This window comes from Symphodus melops, assembly GCF_947650265.1.
Source record: "Symphodus melops genome assembly, chromosome: 19".
Lineage (NCBI taxonomy): Eukaryota > Metazoa > Chordata > Actinopteri > Labriformes > Labridae > Symphodus > Symphodus melops.
In genome coordinates, this window is record NC_136709.1 from 2,949,649 (window position 1) to 2,973,753 (window position 24,105).

Below are 24,105 nucleotides of genomic sequence, written 5' to 3' on the forward strand. Positions count from 1 at the left end.
ACTCCACTGTAATCACTGGCCAAATATGGGCTCAGCCACATTTTGTGATACAGACAGGAGGTTGTTTTGGCAGAAGTCACAAATATACAAAGGTAATGTTTGTGCATAACTCACCATTAAAGTGCACACATGTTTTTTCTCAATAACTTTCTTTTAAACATTTTCCCGACACTTATGTAGGTCCCCATTAGTTTCCTCACACTCAAACCACAGACTCAGAGAGAAAAGTCCCCTCTCACCTGCCTCCCCTTCCCTTTCTCTCCAGCACGGCCAAGTTTTGTGATCCAGCCCCAGAACACCGAGGTGCTGGTGGGAGAGAGTGTGACCCTTGAGTGCAGCGCCACAGGCCAACCGCAGCCCCGAGTGTCCTGGACGAAAGGCGATCGAACCCCCCTGCCAACTGACACTCGCATCAACATCACCCCCTCTGGAGGGCTTTACATCCAGAACGTGGTCCAGGCTGATGGAGGACAGTACACCTGCTTCGCCTCCAACAATGTTGATACCATACATGCTACGGCTTTCATTATTGTACAAGGTAGGAGGACTCACGTTTCTCTTTGTTCATAGACTTTATACGTATCCATTAGGGATGCTCGATATTGGCTTTTCTACCGATATCTGATATTCCGATATTGTCCAACTCTTAATTTCCGATACCGATATCACCGATACCGATATCACCGATACCGATATATGCAGGCTTTTTACATCAAAACTGTTAGGTAACAACAACATAATATATCTCCTGTGGAATGAACACAATTATGCCTAATTTTATTGTGATGCCCCACTGGATGCATATGTGAATGAAACATGGCTTTCCAAATGTACACACTGAGAAAAATAAGAGAATTTAAATTATGGAAAAAAGTGCCATATTTATTTAGTGTTAGAGAGAAACCTCAACAACAAACAGCCTCAAACAACACCACAGACAATATAAAAAAAAGGAAGAGGCATATCTTCAGTCCATTAGTTGTAAACAAACAGTCAATGAATGACTGGCCATAACTTGTCAAATAATATACTCAAACTGGGCTCAATCTCTTTTGAGAGTAACAAAATCCTCTCTCCTGATGCCTCCAGTACTCCAAAGGGCATCCTTTCGAGGGGATGGCTTCTCCTAGGTATGCATGCACCTAAAGAAAGAATAAAAAAGACAGGGAATAAATGTATAATAGAATTCCTCCATTTCTTTAATAGAATTTCTATTATTTATTTTTCTTTGAAGCACTGACTGCCAAATGGTTATTGTATTCATTGCATGTAATGTATATTTTTAATGTGACGCACTCAGGACAGCAGATTAAATTTAGTTTGATGATTAAGTTAATCAATTACTCACCTGTGCTGTCTCGCTTGTAGGTGCTTGAGCTGCAACTTCATTCTCTGCAAGGATTTCTTGGTACATGTCCCGCAGGTTCGAGCCTTCTTAGGTGGGCAGTCCTGGTCCTCCCGGCCTGGCTCATCTGCACTTCCACCAGCAGCCTCTCCATTGCTGCCGCATTGTTTTTTCTCAGTTGACTCTTTAAGCGACAACTGTGTGGTTTTCTTCGGTTTCGGCTGTTGCTTCTTTTCATCACTTTGCTGCGCAAATGTAGCAACTCCACGTGATTCTTCTTGACATGGGTTATTAAAATTGATGTATTAAAGGAAGACACCTTGTTCCCTCCTCGCATAACCGACGCTTTGCAGTCATTGCAAATTGCAAATTTATTGTCCGTAGTTGACACTTGGAAATAGTTCCAAACCACGGACACCTCATTCACTGGGTGAGCTAACTTGTTAGCTACGAGTCTAGCCTGTTGTATTTGTTGTTGTTAACGTCATCAAGCGCGCGCCCATAAACGTCTCGTGCTGCGTTCATGCAGACTCGGAAATTCCAATTCCAATATCGGTTGTAAAAATCCGATACCGATATTTCCAAATATTACATTTTTAAGTCAATATCGGCCCTCCAATATTATCGGACATCCCAAGTATCCATAAATAATCATTTTATGGTGATTTCATAGCGATTCATGAAGGTTTAAGAACTTATATTGCATCATCTCTTCATGGGCCTTCCTGTGTTTTTTACAAACTTGCATCTGAACATTTGATAGAAGCGACTAAAGGCATAAAACAGATTATTCACACGACATTGAATTGGATGGATTAGGAAATCTTCTTCAAGTCAAACAGAACTTTTAGAGTATCTACCTGCCGTGTCGTGACGTATTTCCTACTGAAACAGGAGAGAGCCAATCACATCAAAGACGGGTCATGATGTAGGGATGAATTTGATTGGATTGTTAGCTTTGACAAAGCTTTTTAATTGGTCTAAAAATTAGTAAAGACCCGAATGTGAGTCCAGGATGACTCATTAGACTTTTACAATGTTTTACATGGAAAGAAAATACATGTTTAGATTTAAAAATACTCAAATAAAGCTTTGTTTAAAAAATATTTGGCAGATATTTTCAGATGAATGAACATTTAACACAAGAGCTTCGGATTAAAACCGGGAAAATGTCTTTTTTCATTTCATGAGGAAAATGGAACAATGTTGAAAAGTCAACATTCACACCTATTGTCCAAAGATCGAAATGTCAAGTTTTTAGTCTCCCATGATGCAAAATGTAAATAAATGTATTTGTGAACGCGTCTGAAAAACACCTGAAGAAAAAGTCTCCAAATGTTGACTTGAACCAAATGTTTCTATTGCTCAGAGGTGACTATTTCACTCACGAAAAACTCTGAGCTATAACTCACGAAATTATACAGTTATTGTGTTCATGTAAAATAAATTAAAAAGTCATATATCACAAGTCCAAGAACAATCTGTTTAAACAAACATCCATTAAACTCAAGAATGAAACGATTGGATCGGAGGGGTTGAGTTCTCTACCTTCACATTCATTCGGTTCTCAACAACACATTCACCGTGGAAAGCCAGTTTGTGTTCCACCCATCTACTGACAGGATATACTAACACTTACGAGCAGAGAGACAAAGAGACAGAGCGGGTAATTTAGGTGTAATTTATGTTTTTTCAATATTTATAAAACACACAAGTGCCATTGTCCAGGCCACAGTTACACGGTCATTCTGTGGGAAACACTGACGAACGAAAACTACAAGTTCACTTGTGAGAGGAGTCATACAACCACAGGCTGCTAACTCCACTAACTTCTATTATCCTCCCGAACATTAAGATTTCAAACCTTAAATAAACTCTTAACGGATTTAAAACATTCTAACTGAAAGTCTGTAAGTGTGAATGTTAAAGACCACGAAGATGGCAGCTTGTAGTTAGACTGTGATGTGTCTGTTCATGTGCCTCATGACCAAATGTGTATAACAGGTTTCTAACTGAACCCCCCTGTGTAGGCAGGTGTGATAGTGAAGACTCACAGTCTCATTGCTTTGTGATGTATCCTGATGATATCTACACTCTTTGTCCCCTCCAGCGATCCCTCAGCTCACAGTGACTCCTCAGGACCAGTCAGTCCTGGAGGGCCACACCGTGGACTTCCCCTGCGAGGCCACTGGTTACCCCCAGCCTGTGATTGCCTGGACACGCGGAGGCAGTCCATTACCCCTCGACCGCCGCCACGTAGTCCTGTCTTCCGGTACTCTTCGCATCACCCGGGTGGCCGCCCATGATGAGGGCCAGTATGAGTGCCAGGCGGTCAGCCCTGTAGGGACTGTACAAGCCGCTGTGCAGCTCAGCATCCAGCAGAGAGGTGAGGGTGAAGGGTGAAGCCTCAGAGTTATCGGTGATAATGAGACACAGGATATTTGTCACATTGATATGGAAAGAAGTCTCTGGTCACACTTTCACAATGTTAAAAAAAGTTCATCCGTAAACAGATATCCAGACTTGTGAGCACATATAGTTTTAGAATTGCTCCAGGAGATTCCTTCACCAGCAGCTGTGAACTGCAGAATTGAATTGCAGGCGACACACTCATTTTTAATGGTTGCATGCTGAAACAATCTATTGGAGCAAATCCAAAACCTTTGTAGCAATAAGGCCTTGAATAGCCTGAACATTTAAAAATAGGTTTTGAATGTGCCAGAATGAACTCAAGATAAAGTTATTACAGTGCTGCTCCCACTGAAAGCCAATCTGTTCTGTGAAACATGGAACTGAAGCAGGTCTTTCACAAACTCAAGCTCTTTGAGTGTGGCTGCTGAAAGCCCTCCTCAAACACAGCACGATTGTGTAGGGTGTGTGTGTGTGTGTTGGGGGGGGCAGGCAGTAAAATGTTGAGAGGGTGGGAGTGGTGCACTATTCATTTACGGGTGTAATTTGCTGTTTACATACATGTCTGAATTATACTGGTGCATTGAATGCAGAGACTGAAAGATGTATAGTGTGGTGTGTGTGTGTGTGTGTGTGTTCAAGCTCTTCATTTTTTGGTGTTCATTCGTGCAATTAAATTTTATTTTACAGTTCAGTGAAGTGATTTATTCTACATATTCTTAAGTTTTCCTGTGTTTTATTTTCTTCCTTGTGTGCACTGCAGATGGCTTTATTTGTATGTGTGGATTAAATTACAGGCTTGACATATCATAGGCAACATGGCAGTCTGTAATCCTGTGATGACAACATGTTTTTCCATGTAGTAACGCTTGTTAACATGGCTCAAAGTACATGTTGTATAATGGCCCCACTCTGTTCAAGAGCTATACAAGCCCACAGCCTCGCTGCCTGTGCGGGATGATAGCAGCCGTGTGCAGAGTGCGGTGTAGAAGCAGAGACGAGGCTTTATAGGAAAGTGAAAGCAGGGATTAACTGGATGTAAAGCTGCTCTCTTTTCAACAGATATGTCAGTTCATCTGTGATAGTGTGTACTTGTTTCAATTTGCTGTGCTCACATCCCAGTGGTAAATATGGGTAACAGATATCCTGCAGCTTTAATGCTGTGTACTGTACCCTGCAGTGAACCCTGTGTTTTAGAAAGTTCAACTGTGATTTAGAGGCTGTTAATTAGTGTCAGACGTGTATAAAACTGCCTCCCACTCTAGTTTATGTTCTCTAACTTTTGGGATTTTCCCATGGCCCGGGGGGCTCATTGCTGCCTTCGACACACAGAAATCCTGAAAGTGTATGAAGGTTGTTGTTAGTCTACCTTCTCTCAAGCTCAACACTGTGTGAGTGATGTAGAGTGAAGATGCCGTGTGTGATGTTTGGCCTGTAACCCCATGTACATAAATTGCTCTTTTAAATTCATGTAATGGAAAAAAGAGAGGAGTTGTGTTGGGTACATAAGTATCACATTTTAAGGCTACAACTCGTACTTTGGAGGGGGGAAAAAGCTGGCCATTGATTTAATGAAAAGTGTAAAAAAAAAAGAAGAAGAATATCCTGTTTAAAAATGACGAACACAGATTTGTTCCACTACGCTCAATTCATCGTCTATAAATCTTCACTGCAGTAACTCCCCAAAAAGCTGAAAAGATTGTTAAGTGTAGCCGACTTTAAAATGTAGCTCGTGTCTGATTTCATGCTCGAGCGGAGTGAATGAGCTTCACTTTCTTAGTCTATAAGTTCAAATCAGCCATTGTCCTGGGGTATAAAAATGACCACTGATCACTGTCATAGCTGCAGGATTGTTTCATGTGTTGTCTTTATCTTTTCAAATAAATAGGATCATTTGCATGTTGGTGCATTGATACAGAGGATCATGTTGGAGCTTTGAGTGATCAAGTAAACTAACAACAACAAGCGTCAGCAGCTAGTTCCTCAGTGCTTCATGTCATTACTTACCTCCAGGGTATTTTCTTACAATGACACGTCCATCATGAGCTCTATGAATAATACCAGTTCAAACTGATGTCAGTAGTTTGATGGGTAGAGAGGGAAACTGACTACACGCACGAGGTTTGAGGTCATGCGAGATCTTTTACTTGCTGCAACTTTTGCTCTTCAACAAAGTTAGTCTTTGGGTGGCAGAATTGGTCATCGCACTGGTTTGCCAACACATGAACCAGGTGCTTTTAATTTTCTTTTCAAAATACACAATGGCCTCATCTCTCTGAGCTCCACAGTGACGCTAAGCAGTTGAATGTTTCTCAGCTCTGCAGTGCCACACATGGAGCAGTTTAAAGTGCTAAGATTAGTCGATGTCTGCCATAATTGATTGCACAAATGCATTTTTCCTGTACATTATTCTGAGCAATAGTGTATAATCATTAACACATGCGCATGTGTGTGTGTATGTTTTAACTCATTCAGTAACGCCTGTTTTCACAAATGCTCCAAGGGACCTGACGGTGGAGTCTGGCCAGGACGCCCAGATTCCCTGCAGCGCTCAGGGCCAGCCACAGCCCGTCCTCACCTGGAACAAGGTTAGATGATAGAGCTGCTGTCGGCTGATTGAGCAGCTCGTCACCCTCTCACTGCAGAGGTCACTGGGTTAAAAGAAAATCCTTACTGAAGGAGGCAGGGATCAAGGACCAGTGAAGAGTGTGTGGTCATTTTAATAACTAACTGAAGAAATATCAGTCAGAAGTGTCAAGAGGTAAATAACATGTTGTAGATAACTTTGTTCCAAAAACATTGATGCAGACTAAACAGCTCAGTGGTCAAACATAAAAGGTCCCATCTGTAACGCTCTTAATCCCTCTCCAGTAATCTGACACCCAGCTCCACATGCTTGTTCACAGGGTCATGACTTTTGCCCTCTTCCCACCCCCTACTCTCTCTCTCCCTCTCTCTCTCTCTCTCTCTCTCTCGCTCGCCCAGGATGGTGTTCAGGTGACGGAGAGCGGGAAGTTTCACATCAGCCCTGAGGGTTATCTGGAGGTGAAGGATGTGGGCACCGCAGATGGTGGGCGCTACGAGTGCATTGCCCGCAATCCCATCGGCTACCAGGTCGCTAGCATGGTGCTAACGGTCACAGGTGGGTCACACCTGAAATCATATCTTTACATTACTGCTTATTTTTTTCTGTGTTTTTTGTCTTAACAGCAGGTGCAAAAAAACGACATCTTAAATTTGAACCATACAACAATTGAGAGTGTATTTCTTTATGCCTTTAATGTTCTTTTAATCCGTTTAAGTTTTTTGAGATATGGTCAGGATTGATAGTTTGACGTTTTTGCCTCTTTTGTGTAGGACAGCTGAGAGACAGGAAATATTAAGATGAGAGAGTGGGGGACGACATGCAGCAAAGGGCCATTTTCGGATTTGAACCCACACCAAAGACTCTGTACATGTGGTGCGCAGCGTAACCACTAAGCTCCCTGCGCTCCACAGGCTTACATTTGACATTTTGCTTTATTTTTTATTCTTTTTTTTTTGTCTTCTGTGTATAATTTTGGTGTCTTCATCTTTTATTACACATTCCTAAAGTCTGCAAGAACTCAAGTTCTGTAAGTTCTGATCTCGGGTTCATTGTTTCCAGATTACTTTGAATAAGATTATGTAAATAACTGTCTCCCACTGGGAGATTGCCGCTGCCTTCTGTTTCCCTTCCATTGTCCTTCTCAGCTGCATGTAAGCGTATTTGATGATGTAATCAACAAATGTATACAGCTTGAAGCTTCAGCTGCAGAAATGTATTTCTGATCAGTTTGAACAGGATTATGCAAACAAGGAAGAGGTCAGCTTTCATAAGAACAACTGAGACAGTGGAGCAAGAAAGTTGGAACTGTGCGACAGGCAGAAGAAGCTTCGTATCATGATCGAGTGTAGTTTATAAATTCACTTTCAATAAGTGTCACGTCAGTTCAAAGCCCATAAACTCAGGAGCCGTCTCTCTGTTGATCCACTCCATCCAACTCAGTCAGTTATAAGTCACCGTCTGCTGCAATGCTATCAGATTCCTGTCAGCTCTTCCCTGTGTGTGTTGGTGTTTCCTGCTGAGATCTCTCAGGTCAGGCTGCTCCTGAACCATAAACCAAATCAAAGTGCTCAGTTGTTGTTGGACTCGTTCAGCCCTCACATCACACTGTTTTCAATGGCACACGAAGATGACGGAGTGTGCCAGAAATATGCTCACTCCAACCTCGGAAGAAAGGCTGAAGTGCACATCTTTGAGAAGTTAAAGACCATCATTGAGTGAAAGCTCTTTTACCTGACCTTTGATTTATTCCTTGAATGGGTTTTCACCACTGTAAGGCTCGTGTGCAACTTTTGTTCTGTATTTGTCACAGTTCCTGCTGTCAGCAGAGAGGGGGACACCTTTGTGAGCACATCCATAGAGCAGGCCATCCGTAATGTGGACAGTGCTATCGAGTCAACAAGGAGACGACTCTTCGATGGGTAAGATATAAAAACTCACGCACGCACACACACACACACACACACACACACACACGCAGACACACACACACACACAGACACACACACACACACAGCGACACTTTTTAACCTCAAGTTTGTCAGTGATTCAACCTCACTTCTGCAGTAAACCAGCAAAGTGTGCTGAAAAATAACTGTACTGTTTTGTCAACAGGGGCCGGTGTCTTTAAAAGAGAATAATGTCACAGCTGTTTCCTGTTTAAAACAAACATCCATCCTTATCTCTTATCTGTCTACCTTATCTGTCGGGGATTTAAAAAAAACCCACTTTGAGTAATCAGGTTTTGATTGCACCTACTTTACCACAGAGATGCCGTTGTCTCATAGCTGCGGGTTGAGGTCATGTATAGTAACAAGTCCAGTTGGTTCAAAGCGATAAGTCCTTCACAGCAAAACGTATAAAATCAGAGTTTTAGGTTGAGAAGCGTCAGAACTGCTCTTTCATGGATTTTGGGAAAGTTTACATTTTGCAGCTCTCAGTCCCATCCCGCATACGGGGAGATCTGTGCTCTAACAGCTCGATAATTGAAGTTGTGTTTATGTTGCAGCTACGTGTAGATGGGGGATGGTTTAAAGAGGTGGGGAAGGACATAGATACAGCATAGTATCACAATATTCTGCATGCCGATATTAAATCACCTCATGGCAGCCAAGTATTGATATTATTTTAAGAGCAAATGAGAGCTTCTTTAATTTTTGATCGCTGAAGAGTTGCACAATTCATTTTAAACTTTTAGTGTTGTTAAACATGACTGCAGTCACACAGTGGTCCAAGCATGTGGATGAGGTGGATGTTACCTTCATCACCGTGTTGGTCCGTCTGTGGGCTCGACTAACGCTGGGTAGATATAAAAAGACTGAAATAAGATCAAGAGACTGAGAATTGTTTTATTATCGAACAAAACACAACTTGATTTAGTTTAATTTTGTGTGTAACATGCAGTTAAAAAATTAAATAGCAATATCATTTATCGCAATTCTCAGCATGTCACAAAATGTTTAAAATCGTAATAATATCGTATCGTGACTCTCAGTGCAGCCGGTGTATCTTGTGCCTTTGCTCCCATGTAAGGTTGCAGAGTTGATTTCTGTATTACACTTCAGAAATGTTGATTTTATGTTAGCAGATTCATGCACAAATGTGCTTTTATTTAGTATGTGGAATATAAAATGTTTCCCTGCACAGACTGAGTCCAGAGCTCCATGCTCGTGGGGCCTTAGCTTGAGTACAAATAGCTTGTCTCACATTATCTTGGCGCATGACTTGAATGTTCCAGGTCTGAGTCAGAGCCTTCAGGGAAAGAGTGTGGCTATTCACAAAGGCCGCTGATATTGCTGCCCTTTCCTGTTGCAGTGCACAAAGATTGAAGTTTAAAATCTGAAAGCTGCCATGGGGGCGGGACAAACAGCTGTCCTACTGTACAGTCAGAAAGGGACCTCTTTCATTGGTTCATCGTCGTGATCATTTCCACAGCGATAAAGAATGACTGTACCCTCGTGTGTGTGTGTGTGTGTGTGCGTGTGCGTGTGCGTGTGCGTGTGTGTGTGGTTTCAGTACTACTCGAGTGTTTCCATCCTGCTGAATGATGTGGTTTGCAGTTGTGTTTTTCTTGGCATACACACACACACACACACACACAATCTGCCCACACACACACACACACACACCCAACAACACACCCACTGCACACAGTGTGGTAACGTCGACAGAGATGAGGGGATTTCCAGCTCTCTTTAATGACAATCACAGATCAGGATGAAGCGTCCTCGCTGGCTGATAGCACGGAGTCTTTGAACCTGTGTGGAGATAACTCGAGAGAAAGACTCGACGCACTTGTCATAAAGAAAATGGACTGTGTTTCTGCAAGGTGTCAGATCGTGAAACCTTCAGGTTTGTTTTGTGTAACAGCAGCTGTTTATTTCTGTAACCAGCATTTTCAAATCATCACAAAAACTAAACTCTAAGGGAGCGACAGCTACAACAGAAATAAAGTCAGCAGCTAATATTATCGGCGTGACACACAAAGGCTTTTACTCTGTTTGTAATCAGCAGAGTGTTGGAGCTTCTTCTGGTCACAAACTCTTCAGTGAATTTCGCCATCACGTCGCCGTTATATTTGACCTGACAGTAAAAATAACCACAAATCGAAAAATGAAGCCTTTTTTAAAAATGTATTTATACATTTTTTCACCTGCTTGTGTGATCTGTTGTTTGATTATCAATGGACTTTATTTATGTTTCTAATACTGTATGCGCGAGCTGCTGCACAACAATTGCTTTAAGTGGGATTAATAAAGTTTTTTGAATTGAATTGAATATTGGTTAAGCAAAATAGAAAATATATAGATTAAAAAAATGACCTAAGCAAGGTTTGACATTGCGAAACGATAATGAACAACAAGTTGAAAATGAAAGTGTGGCTGCCAGGTCTGTTTTTTAGGTCATGTGCTGAGACAACACAAACGCTCTTATCAGAAAATCATTAACAGTCCAAATAAGGTTAAAAAAAACCGAGATCCTCTGACCCAAATGAGAATTGAATACACATTAAGATGTAATAATAAGGGCTCATGTTTCATCAGTCATTCAGCCTGTGTATCATACCACAATCTAAATGTTCTTGTAAAGTGAAACCATATTGTTGTTTTTTTTACTCTCTTCTTTTATCACATTAAACCGTGGACTGGGTAGAACACATGTGGAACTGGCGAGTGGTTTTTACGGTTTTCCACACCATTTAATACAACTCTGGCTGAGCTTTAAAAGGTTGAGGTTGAGGAGTTCAATTCAAATTTGAGAAAGTAGTTTGAGATGACAGTTAAGCTGTCCAGTCAGTGGCCTGTCCAGAAAAAGAGTGAAAGCAGGAAGAACACAAAGTCATGTGGTGATCTCCTGATGAAGGAGATCCAGCTCATCAGTGAAATGTCTCAGATGTTTGTGCTTGTTTCGGGCTCCTCTTCGTTTGAACTCTCTGACCCCATCGAGCTTCAACACAAACCATTTCTGGAAAGTTACAGAGAAAGCTCTGCCCGCTTTTCCTGCCCCGGAGCTAAAAAAGAAAAGAAAATCTCCTGAAGAATGTTATTTATGGTTCAATTTGAAATGGATCTTTTCTCCTGCCTCCTTTCTCAAGACTGTTTCTTTCACACCCTCTAAACCCTTAAGCATTGTTTACTGTCTATTCATATTTACTGTCCCTTTCACATATTTCACCTTTTCTTTCTCTCCACCTCCCACACATCCTCTCTCTCTCTCTCTCTCTCTCTCTCTCTCTCTCTCTCTCTCTCTCTCTCTCTCCCTCCCTCTCTCTCTGTTCCTTATCCCTCCAGTCAGCCTCGTACCCCCGGAGAGCTGCTTGCTCTGTTCCGGTATCCTCGGGATCCCTACACAGTGGAGCAGGCGCGAGCCGGGGAGATCTTTGAACAGACTCTTCTGCTCATCCAGAACCACGTCAACCAGGGTCTTATGGTCGACACCAACGGGACAGGTGAGGCTGGTGTATACTCAACGTGTCAAACCTGACTTTACTGGTCTTACAGTAAAGTCAGTTCAATAACCAATCACATCTATCACAGCGAAAAGTGTCTACGAACGTAAAAAGAAAGGATTGAAATATTTACTGAATTTGTTAAGACTCTCTTGCTGTAAAACAGATGGTGAGACCGGCTGTAAGACTATCAAGCTACACATCTATATTCTACACTCATGCATGTTTGTTCTGATGTATTTACTGTGAGGGAAAACCTCCTATCTGATAGAGACAGAGTGGAATAACATTGCTACCTTAATCAAACTCAACTTTGGTATGAATATTTGGATGAACTGTCCCCCTGGTTTGACTCACAATTTATCAACCATGTTTCTGTACTTCAGTTTTCAGTCTACATCATAGTCACAGGAAAATGCAGGCTCGACAGCACTGGGAAAAAAACAACTCTCCAGATGACCCTGCTGAGGTTTCATGGGCCCTGAGTTCAGTAACAACACATAATAAAGCAGTTTAGTCTTTTTAAACAAGGTGTTTTAATCAAGGCTATTTGGCAGACACAAGATGTAAGGAGCGACTGCGAGCAGAGCTGGCTGCAGCACGCATGAAGCTCTGTGTAAAGTTTTTACTTGGAGCGAAATATGAAGTCTTTTTTTTCTTTAAAAATGAGATTCTTTCTGAGGCTGGTCACAGGGGCTGACGCTGACTTCAGCACTCGAGCTGACCCAAATGTTTCTGCTGTTTTAACAAGACAGGATTAAATGGGGGGGGGGGGGGGGGGGGGGGGGGGGGGGGGGGGTCTTGATTATCTGCTAGGAATCATTTAATGATGTAAAACACTGATAAACATACATTATCCATGTACAGCTATAGACACATTCAGGCTGATACAGAAGTATTTCATGAAAAAAACAAAAATAACAAAAACAAATGATGGTTCTGATTAGTTCCAAATCTGATTCGACTGACACAATTGGAAGTTTGGAAAAGCCAAACGTAAAGGTTCAGTTCTTAGTCCTTCTGGGCATTTGTAGTCAATTGGCAATAACCTCACTTCCATCATTATGTTCAGTTTAGCTGAAATAGTGTTGGAATTCTTCAGACATTTCTCAGCGTTATAATATTAAATGAGCGCTCTCCTTTTGAAGTATATTTAGGTTGTAATCATCTTGGAAGTGAGGAACATCAGTGGAGGTATTCTTCAAGCCAAACCATAAACAATGAGCTGTTGGGAAGCACAGAGCTTGTTAGATTAGAAAATGCTGTGTGAAATCGAGTATTGCATCACCCTTTGGAAGGAGAGTGTCGTGTTCTTACAGGCTTCCTGTGAATGTGAAAGAAAAGCCAAGAGCTCGGGTCTGTGTGAGGGCGGGTTCCAGCTTGGAGGGCCCATGGGAGTCTGATCGCTGGTTTACTGGTGTTGTAGGGTGGAGATGTTGGCACGTGGTGTTGTTAATTATGATGTATTGGTGAAAAAGGAGTGACCACTGGAAAATATATTACTGGATGGAAATGATTAATGTGGCCTAATGCACGTAAAGAAGTATGTCGTCATCGAGGCTGAATCTTGTTTTTGCAAGTCGAGTTGCTTCTTGTTCAGTTTATTCAGAAACTACTTATCACTGATGTAGGTCACTTAGTGTGGCACGTCCCTTTCTGTGAGCCAGTAAGTGAACCCAGCATGCTCTGCTGCACAAAACACACCGTCACACCTTTTATTTCAGATATAGCATAAACATGTTTTGATGCAGAGTCTTTCAAAAAGAGTAAAAATGAAAAGCACATCCGAGGGAGTTTAAGTATCGAGTGCTGGACAAAAAAACATCCAAAGAGGCCACGCACCAGAAGCTGCTCTGATCAAATAAAATCACCAGTTTCCATTCAATTCTGTTGAATTGTGCCGACTCGGGGCTTTTTCTGTTCTTCCGATGCAAACTCGACAGTGTTCGGACTAAATGTGACGACGTGATTTTAACATTTATAAGAAGTCTCTTCAGGCTGTAAGGTTATTGTATACCTTCATGATCTGAACACCAGTGAACATGTGCATTCTGGGTAACATGACAATTTACATAATGCATTGTTTGGATGTTGATGGTTGTTTGTTTCTATGGGTTTTTATTTATTCTGATTACTGTAGAGTCAGTGAAATGTGTGAAGCATTGAAGACGCATTTCTCTGCCAGCACATCAAGTTAATCGTGTTGTTTGACAACATGTTGTAACATAGTGCATCATATACCATTATATTCTTTCATGTGGGTTTAATACACCATATATGTTATTTGTTAATGTTTAGAAATGAGTGCACATCAGAAAACTGATTGACTCTGACCAGGGTTTATGTGATACACACATTGTTGGGATGATATCCAGTTAATGTTTCAGACAGGTTCTAATTTTTAGAGCAGGCGAGGAACATTACACAGGGCGGCTGTACACCAGAAGGTCAAGGGTTCAATCCCGAACTCTTGTGGCAACATGTCCTCGGGAGAGACACTTAACCCGGCTGCTTCGTCTACAGCGTATCAATGAATTAGTTACTTCTGATGGTCTCAGGGTGTGAATGTGACGTGGGGTAAAAGAGCTTTGAGTCGTCAGAAGACGAGAAACGTGCTCTTCACTTTACCATTAACAGCTGATGGCTTATACAATGTATGTATGAAAAAGTCACCTTGGTTATGCGCTGCATTGTTCCTAGCTTACACACTTTTTAAATCCCACCACAGACAACCTATAAGGTATTGTTCAAACTGTGCACATTTGGTGGTCCTCGTTATTTTATGTGTTTAATACAGAAACTTTTTCCTTAAAGTTAAGTAGGCACAGCCGATGGGTGGATGGAAATGTACACATAGAATTCCACTGAAGTCTTCTTAATTTAGATTCAGTCAGAAACTCCTAACAAGTTTCCCAGGCAAAGTCTCATACAGCCGCTAAGTCGGTGCGAGAAGCCTCGATAAATTACATCTTATGCAAGCAACATTTGGCGTTAGAAAGGCCCCTCCATCTGTATGCCATTTTCTCTTAAGCATGACCCGAGGCTTTGGGACGTAATAATGGAGCAGTTGACGAGGAGGGCTGTAAACATTTTTATTAGCCTTATGTCACACCACATCACACAGCACTTCACTTACAGTCACTCTGCAGCACTAGACAGAATTCGAGATTGTTCGTGTGCTTTACAGAATGTCTCAATTACGCATGGATGGAGGGAGCGTGTCTGGATTTGGATGTTTACATTCATAAAGTTCTATCATTGTTTACATTCACATATGCATTGACAGATGTTCAGTGTCCCGAGGAAGAAAACTGGAGCGCTGTATTATTCGCACCACAGAGGGAACAAACTAAATATCACAGGATGGCTCGGGAGTGGAGTTGGCAGAGTCTGTCTCGTATGTGCTGCTCTGGAAAATTTAGCCCGAATCAAAGGATAAGAGTCGATTTATGAAGAAATGAAAGAGGTCTAATAATAGGTTCCATCCAGGTGAAAGTTGGAGGGACAGACAGCGAGAACTCAGTGAAACAAGAACAAAGACAGAGAGAGACACTGTGTTTTCATTACTTATGATAACAACCAAGTGTTCATTGTTGCACTGGCCCCAAACCAAGCAAACACAGAGATTTCTGCCCGTCAGCAGAAACCACTTTATTGTATCTCTATTTCACCTGAGAGGACGACACCAAAGTGTCCCCGTTGTCTGACTTGCAAAAGATGACACACCAACCCTGTGAGTAATGTGAGAGAATGTGTGAAACTGCCAGCAGGTGAAGCCTTTTAGACAGGAAGTCTCAGCTGACACTTACTGAGGTCGGCCAAGTACACTGAACGTAACCATAACGCCACACTGCTAACACATCACACACACACACACACACACACACACACATGTTGATATGCTTTCTATTTGGGCTTTAACCGAGGAGCCCTCACATATCAGAGCGAGTCAGGGCCTGTTAGTGGAACACGGCTGACTGAGCCCTCAGGACAGACTCTGACTCCTTTCCTCTCTGAGAGCTGCTTTAACAATATTCGATCCGTGTATTTGATACTGTGTTGCTTAATATCCTGATTGATTGTGTAGATAATCTTGTTACTAAAATAACAATGCGCAAGTTATGACATTAATACGAAACGGTAAACACATCATGTCTTCAGTGGGCAGCTCCTCCATGTCCCCTCAGAGACGGGCTCAAGTGTGGCGGAGAGACAGAAACTAGTTTGGGATAACGTCAAAGTTCTTCAGATTTTTGTGCAACTTTGAAAAGTCAGTGTCTGGCAGGTGTGGAGACTAAACGATAAATTGTTCAGCCACTCGTTATCTTCAGATATCGCAGATCATTTTGTATAAGCACTTTGTGTTTTTCTGACATGCACCTGTATTTTTTAATGAATGTAAATGAAAACAGTTTTCTGCTTCTTGTATAAAGGTTGTCATCCCATAGTTTGTTCAACAGACTGCCTCCTTACTCCAGAGATAGAAATAGTCTCAGTTCAGTCTGTATCACATGGAGCAGGCTGAACACACAATCTCTGGTTGAACTTCATTCAAAACATTTACAAATTGAATATTTATTTATTTTCTGGATATTTATTTACGCCTTTTTGTCTTTAGCGGCTTCTGATGTGTGTACCTGTTTTGGTTTTGTCCTCACAGCGTTTCGCTACAATGACCTGGTGTCCCCTCACTTCCTGGATGTGATTGCCAACCTGTCCGGCTGCACGGCGCACCGCCGCTTCAACAACTGCTCTGACATTTGCTTCCACCAGAAGTACCGGAGCCATGACGGGACCTGCAACAACCTGCAGCACCCGATGTGGGGCGCCTCGCTCACAGCCTTCGAACGTCTCCTGAAGTCAGTCTATGATAACGGCTTTAACCTGCCGAGAGGAGCTACTGATCAGCTACACAACGGACACAGGCTGCCTCTGCCCAGGCTGGTGTCGACCACCATGATCGGCTCAGAGACCATCACTCCTGACGACCGTTACACTCACATGCTGATGCAGTGGGGTCAGTTCCTTGATCATGACTTGGACTCCACAGTGGCAGCCCTCAGCCAGTCACGCTTCTCTGACGGCCAGCTGTGTACTCAGGTGTGCACCAACGACCCGCCGTGCTTCCCCATCCAGTTCCCACCCAACGACCCCCGGCAGCTGCGAAGTGGTGCCCGCTGCATGTTCTTTGTCAGATCCAGCCCTGTGTGCGGCAGCGGGATGACCTCTCTTCTCATGAACAGTGTGTATCCACGAGAGCAAATCAACCAGCTGACCTCTTACATCGACGCCTCAAACGTTTATGGCAGCTCACGTCACGAGTCTGAGGAAATCCGCGACTTGGCCAGCCAGAGGGGTCTGCTGCGGCAAGGCATCATCCAGCGAACGGGGAAGCCCCTTCTGCCGTTTGCTACCGGACCACCCACTGAGTGCATGAGAGATGAAAACGAGAGTCCCATCCCATGTTTCTTAGCTGGAGATCACCGCGCCAACGAGCAGCTCGGCCTGACCGCCATGCACACGGTGTGGTTCAGGGAACACAACCGCATCGCTACAGAGCTGCTGAGGCTCAACCCACACTGGGACGGTGACACCATCTACCACGAAGCCAGGAAGATAGTGGGGGCTCAGATGCAGCACATCACCTACAGCCACTGGTTGCCCAAGGTAAGAGCTGTCAGCTCCAGGCTGATATTTACTTGAACATTGAAAACTGATTAAAAATGTACCGGTACTTCATCTTGATGCTTGAAATCATAAGCAGGATAAATAATTCTTTGAGAATGTTTTTCTTTCCTTATCCTCTTAACTTTTCAAAAACGAGAGAGAAAAGTTAAAGACATCAGAAAAAACAGAAACCTGGAAATGCCTCCTGCTTCCTGAAATTATCAGTGTGGCAACATGTTTCCTTCCCCATGAGTCTCAACTAGTCTAACTGTAATGTTTGGTGACTGTGCACTCATTACTCAATATTTCCATTTTTGCCCATGTTAAGAAAAAGGCGCTGTAAAAACAGCTCATGTAAACTAATATTCCATATTCCTGTTTACAAGCAGCTGTGAGCGCTGCCATAAGTCTGAGCTCTGCAAACTGTTTACACCACACACAGCTGACCAGAAACACACACACACACACACACACACACACACACATGCACGGCTGTGTGTTGCAGACTGATGTAGTAACTATGAGACACATATCAAGATGTTCCAAGTCTGTTCCTCAAACCTCAATAATATCTGCAAATGACATGTTTCATTAAGAAAATGGGACATTTAAAAGCCCCTTTTATTAACACTCTAAATGTGCTGTTCACTTATTACTGTCCATGCTAATTGATGTACTTTGCATCATGGTTACTATAGTCAGCTCATGTATTGGTCCCCTGAAGTACCCTGTAAGCATACTGACTGAATAATCTGAGTAATGTTTTACAGAATGAACTGCTCTTAAACACTTAAATAGTGTTTTGGATTTGGAGACTCATGACAAAACACTTTTATTGTGCCCTAATTACCCTTTTACCTTTCTTCCTAACAAAAACAAAAACATTGATGAATAGAGAAACAAAGCTGCTCATCATAAAGATGATTGACGAAAAGAATTACTGTCACACTCCTCTCTCGTTTAGATCTTTGGTGAAGCAGGCATGAAGATAATGGGGACTTACACGGGTTACAACCCCAACATCAATTCCGGCATCCTCAGCGCTTTCGCTACTGCAGCGTTCCGCTTCGGACACACCCTCATCAACCCCATACTGTACAGGCTGGACGAGGACTTCCAGCCCATCCCTCAGGGACACATCTCTCTGCATCGCGCCTTCTTCTCCCCGTTCCGCATTGTGAACGAGGGCGGCATCGACCCACTCCTCCGTGGGCTTTTTGGTGTTGCCGGTAAAATGCGTGTTACCACGCAGCTCCTGAACACGGAGCTGACGGAGAGGCTGTTCTCCATGGTGCACGCTGTGGCTCTGGACTTGGCTGCCATGAATATCCAGAGAGGGAGGGATCATGGCATACCGCCGTATAACGATTACAGGACCTTCTGTAATCTGTCTTCAGCTCACACGTTTGAAGACCTGAGGAATGAAATAAAGAATCCTGATGTCAGAGAGAAACTGCAGAGGTGAGTATGAATTTAAGATGATTCATCGTTTTATTTTCTAGAACCCGGTTTGAGAAATGTAGGGGACTTAGGACAGAAAACATTGTCAGGTTTCCATCTTCATTTTGTTTTGACCGGAAGTTAGTGCTACATGATTATTTCTCATCCTTGTGTATATATATTTATGAACGAGGTGTTCCTGACTGTGTTCATCTTTGTTGTAGGTTGTATGGAACTCCTCTGAACATCGACCTGTTCCCTGCACTGATGGCTGAAGACCTGGTGCCGGGCAGCAGACTGGGGCCGACTCTCATGTGTTTGCTGGCAGCTCAGTTCAGGCGTCTGAGGGATGGAGACAGGTAGAGATAAAACCAAAAAAAAAACATCTGACCTCCACTGATCAGTCAGGCATTAGTTTAAGTTCCTTTATAAATTTAAGAATGGTATTTACTGTATAACTCTTTTACATGGCAACCCCTCGATGGGGATACAGAATTAATCTGCATCCCTCACCATAAATGATCTGCTCCAGTCTGTAGTGCTGAGAGTCTTTGATGAGGGCAACAATGGAGCCCTGCATTAGTTCAGGTGGAGTACAGTATTCATCAGCTGATCTGAGAACCGCCCCTATGCCAACCAGTCATCATCACACTCAACAACAAGGCGCTCTATTTATTTATTTGCTTCAGTCAGCACATTATATATTCCAGGATGAATCGTATCATTACCTGCACATTCAGCTTGTGTTCTGCATATCATGGCGGGAATCAAAGGTTTGCGCCCTCTGCAAAATCTGTGGCGCGCTGCACTGATCCTGCTGAGAACCTGGAGCAGAACCAACACCACCAAATACAACTGAACAAACCATAAGTGCAATAAATGGTTAAATCTATGACCAGAGTTTTCCCGACAGAAAGAAAATACACTTGATATAGAATCTTTTCATCTTGATGAAAACATTAAACTTATGAACTGGTGAAACTGACTTTTCCTCCATGTTGTCTCTTTTCTTGTTTTCTCGGGTCCACCTCTCACAGGTTCTGGTATGAAAACCCAGGTGTGTTCACTCCTGCCCAGCTGACCCAGTTGAAGCAGGCCTCCCTGACACGGGTTCTTTGTGACAATGGCGACAACATCACACGCATCCAGCACGATGTCTTCCGTGTGGCCGAGCTGCCTCATGGTTACAGCAGCTGTGACGACGTCCCTCAGATCGACCTGCGAATGTGGCAGGACTGCTGTGAAGGTGAGGGACAGTACCTTTTATTATGTGTGGCCTCAGCTGACAGTGGAATGAGGAATTGTTCTTTGAATAAAGGTTTGACATTCAAAGAGTAAAGGTGACACGATTCTCCAGACCATATATAGGGATACCTAAAGTGGGAAGGAATTTATGACACCTGTTGTACTGTATATAATGACTCCACGATGATCATTAAGTGTCATCAGTGTTGTCTGTTAGATTAGAACCATGGCCATGATATGTTGCATTGTATTATCCAGTCTGTTCAATAGATTCAGCCTTAAGGACTTATATATTATTCAACCCATCAGTGAGCGTGTTGGCTTCACTATAATCTCCTGTTACAAGCTGCAGTTTAAAATATCCGCCTTTTGAAAGGACCAAGGTTCTTCTAGCTCTCAGTTCTCGTCTCTCTGACTCACGTCCAGAAGATGTCACCCAGTGTAAACTCGCTTGACTCGCTGTGAACTCTGGAAGAGCCGAAGAACAAAACTTTGAGTCAGGAATCAACACCTGTTCTTTTTTTAATGAGGTGAGACTGCAAAGAAAAGAGTGATTGGATTTATCTTCTTGGTTTGAAGAATGTCGGCTCGTCCTTCTGACTGAAGTGTTTTTATTCTTCTTCATTGAGGGGAAAAATAAATGAAGTGAAATAATGAATCAATGTGACTGTGCTGGATAGATACTGTACCTCCTCCATCCCTGCGTTCAAACATTAACCAGTGTGGTGCTCTACAGACTGCTCTGGTTAAGTGTCGTGGGAGATGCATTTTTTTTTTAATAACGTCCTGGATGTTAAAAAACATCTGAGCCACGGGCGAAGCTGACAAAGTTCAAAAGAGGACGAATGGAGAGGCAGTCCCTGCTGTTTTAATCAAAGAGAGCGGGGGCTGCCCGCTTGTGGCATTCATTTAAGAGAAGACCCCCGTGATGAGAGGGAATCAACATGTATTAAACTTCATTACTTTGGTGATTAGACTTATTGAATTATCCCAAAAAAAAACTCTAATTTTGTTTTTCCAAACCCAATAATTGTCTTTTGACCTTATAGAGCGATGCAGAATAAACAGGTCAGACTGAAATCTTCAAATCAAGAAATAAAAAATATAAAACTGCTCCAGTGTCTTCATGGAAGTGAATGGAGAATCCTACTTTGTAAGAGTATGATATGCTCCTTCACTCCCCACCAAAGCAATACTTTACACTCGTGAGCATGAATTCTGTTTGGTCATACTTTGGGTCTAATAAACTTACAGGTACAAAGAGAAAGGTTGAAATACTGTAATAATATTTGTTGATGGAGATTGGTGGATATCAAATCAAAACATTCATTTTAGTGGATAAAGTCAATCGGGTACTTTGGACATAAGAGCCTGTGCCGTAACTGCTTAAAGAAACGAGCTCCTCGAGCAATTCCCTAAACCAGGCGTGACGCTGAATCACTGAGAACACAGTTTGATGTGACAGTTTGTTAATTATATCTAACACAAAGAGCCACTTTTATATGTATAAACTGTGGCTCAGGTTTTAGCGCTGTTGTCTCTCAACTGGAAGGTCGAGGGTTCGATCCCCAGCTCCTGCAGCAACATGTCCAAAGTGTCCATGGGCAAGACACTTAACCCCAAAACGCTCCAGCTACTTTATCAGCGGTGTGTGAATGGGATCAGTTACTTCTGATGGGCAGCCTCGACCATCAGTGTGTGAATGTGTGTGTGTGACCTGCACTGTGAAAGCACCAGAAGCTTGGACTCCATTCACCATTTATAATTAGAAATATTTTAATTGTAGAAATATTTTTAAATATATATTTATATATATATATATATATATATATATATATATATATTGTGTGTAATATTGACAATAGTTGTTAGATGTATTTCATATATATAAATGTTTACATTAATAACTTGAAGTTATATATTTTGAAAGAATCAAAGAAAGCTTCATTATATAAAGGAAACAGATAATAACAGATAACATCACAATACCCTTTGACTTGACTTCAGGATCGATGTCTTAAAACTAGATTCAAACACCTTTGCAGTGAGTTGCGGGGGGGGGGGGGGAAAGAAAGAAACATCCTGCTTCGCGTGTTTGTTCTTTCTTTTCGCGTTTGTTGCAGTCACACAGTTCGAGAGGAATTTATGTGTGCTAGAATCCAGCACAACAGGGTACGAGTCAGAGCTCCTGAGTCCTGTGTGTCTGTCGGCGTGAGATAGGAAGTCGTGTTGTGTTTAGACGGCCTTTGTCTTTTACAGACTCTGTGGAATCAAAGGCTCTCTGAGGCCGAGCAGGCCGCTGTTCACTTTTATAGATAGCACTGAGACTCTCCTGACTGCGGGGTCTGATTCTATTTATCTGTCCTGTCTCGTGTTTCTTGGACTCCCTCGGTGCTCTTTGCTGACTCTCAGCAGGCCCCAGGTGTGCACTGGGCCGTGAGCCGTCTTCTGTGTTTGTGTGTGTTATTCTGTTTGATGTGGGCACAGCGATGAGAGTGTGAGACTGATGCACAGTAACACAAGACGCCTCAGTCTGAGATCAGCACTTTGAAGCAGAAAGGAAGTGGCTTCAGCTCCCATACTTTCCTGTTTATTGCATGTCTGCCTGTGCATTGTTGTTTGTGTAAAGGGAAAATATTTACAACCTTTAACCTGGATTTTCTTTTATTGTGGGAGGTCGCTGAGTTTGAATTAACTGGGATTTATCATGTTGAAAAAGAACATAAAACATGATCCTGAGAATTGTTAGTGATTCTTTTGCTTCAGTTCCTGAGCCACACTGTGTTGTTTCCAACAGACTGCAGAACGAAGGGTCAGTTCAACGCCCTGTCGTATCACTTTAGAGGACGCAGGTCAGCGGAGCACAGCTACAAAGAGGAAGGACCAGGCGGCGTCCAGGAGAACGGGTAACAGCTTGAGAAAAACATGTTTAAATCATTAATGTTTAGAGACGAAATGGTCCTCAAGAAGGGTAAATAAACAATAGAAATGTATCTATTCCATTGAAATGATTTTCTAAATCGTTCACTTGGAGCCTGCTTTTATGCGTTGTACATTTTGTCTTTGCAGTCCTGCGGAGGAAGCTGCAAAGAGTCCTGTCAATGTGACTGTGACCTCCAGGAAAAGCACTGAACCCTCAATCAGCGACTTCCAGGACTTTGTCTCCGACATGCAGAAGACCATCACGAGTTTACGAAAGCAGGTGAGGGGAGCACATTTGTTTCCTTTGTTTGTCGCCAAGTTCCCCTGCTCCCTACGTCATTTAAGAGGTTTGTGTTTGGAAAGAGAAAGAGAGAGAAACTCCCTGATTCTAAATGAAACTCTTACAGGGAGGTTTGACAAAGATCAGACTGTGGAGTAGAGGTGGGCAGTAAACCGGTGGAACCAGCAGCTAGGTGTTACGTTCTGCCTTGATGTGGATTTTTGTCATGCTGTCATCAACAGTTTGAATACACACGTGTGGTTGGACACTGATTTCGGTGCCCGCTCACCTCACTGCATTGTCTTGTTAAGAAAAGGAGCATTAAATTGTGATTCAGTCTCCAGTTCTTCTGTCTGTTTCGCTCTGAAACTCAGAGAAGGGCCATAGGTCTGACATGGTCGCTGACCACGGGGCTCCGCCTCCTCTTCGTGTCAGAGTAGTTGTCACAATGTAAGTGAATTGGTGATGACGTACAGTGCGTGTAAAAGATGCCAAGCTTAATTCAGAAAGGTCAACATGTGTTTATACGCACGGTTTCTATGTCCACATACCCAGAATAATCACGTCCCGGTCCTTGTTTCTCTGCAGATTAAAAGACTTGAGGCCCGTCTGAGTAAGACTGACTGCACTGACTGGGAGGGACGAGAGCGCACAGACGGAGAGCGGTGGAAGAAAGACTCCTGCACCACATGTGAATGCAAAGTAAGTTCAACATACAAATCAACGCACACTACGAACGGTTTACACTCCATACAAACACATGC

General features: G+C 42.7%; 1 protein-coding gene across 1 annotated transcript in view; it reads left to right on the forward strand.

Moving 5' to 3' along the window:
- The window catches only part of pxdn (peroxidasin), a 59,121-nt gene that overhangs the window by 31,865 nt on the left and 3,151 nt on the right, over window positions 1–24,105 (forward strand). Inside the window, 13 exon segments of the mRNA XM_079369990.1 lie at window positions 266–538; window positions 3,456–3,731; window positions 6,230–6,342; window positions 6,740–6,896; window positions 8,152–8,260; window positions 11,630–11,787; window positions 16,448–17,454; window positions 18,419–18,915; window positions 19,119–19,253; window positions 19,932–20,140; window positions 22,937–23,045; window positions 23,209–23,341; window positions 23,930–24,043. Coding sequence (XP_079226116.1) covers window positions 266–538; window positions 3,456–3,731; window positions 6,230–6,342; window positions 6,740–6,896; window positions 8,152–8,260; window positions 11,630–11,787; window positions 16,448–17,454; window positions 18,419–18,915; window positions 19,119–19,253; window positions 19,932–20,140; window positions 22,937–23,045; window positions 23,209–23,341; window positions 23,930–24,043 — 3,290 coding nt within the window.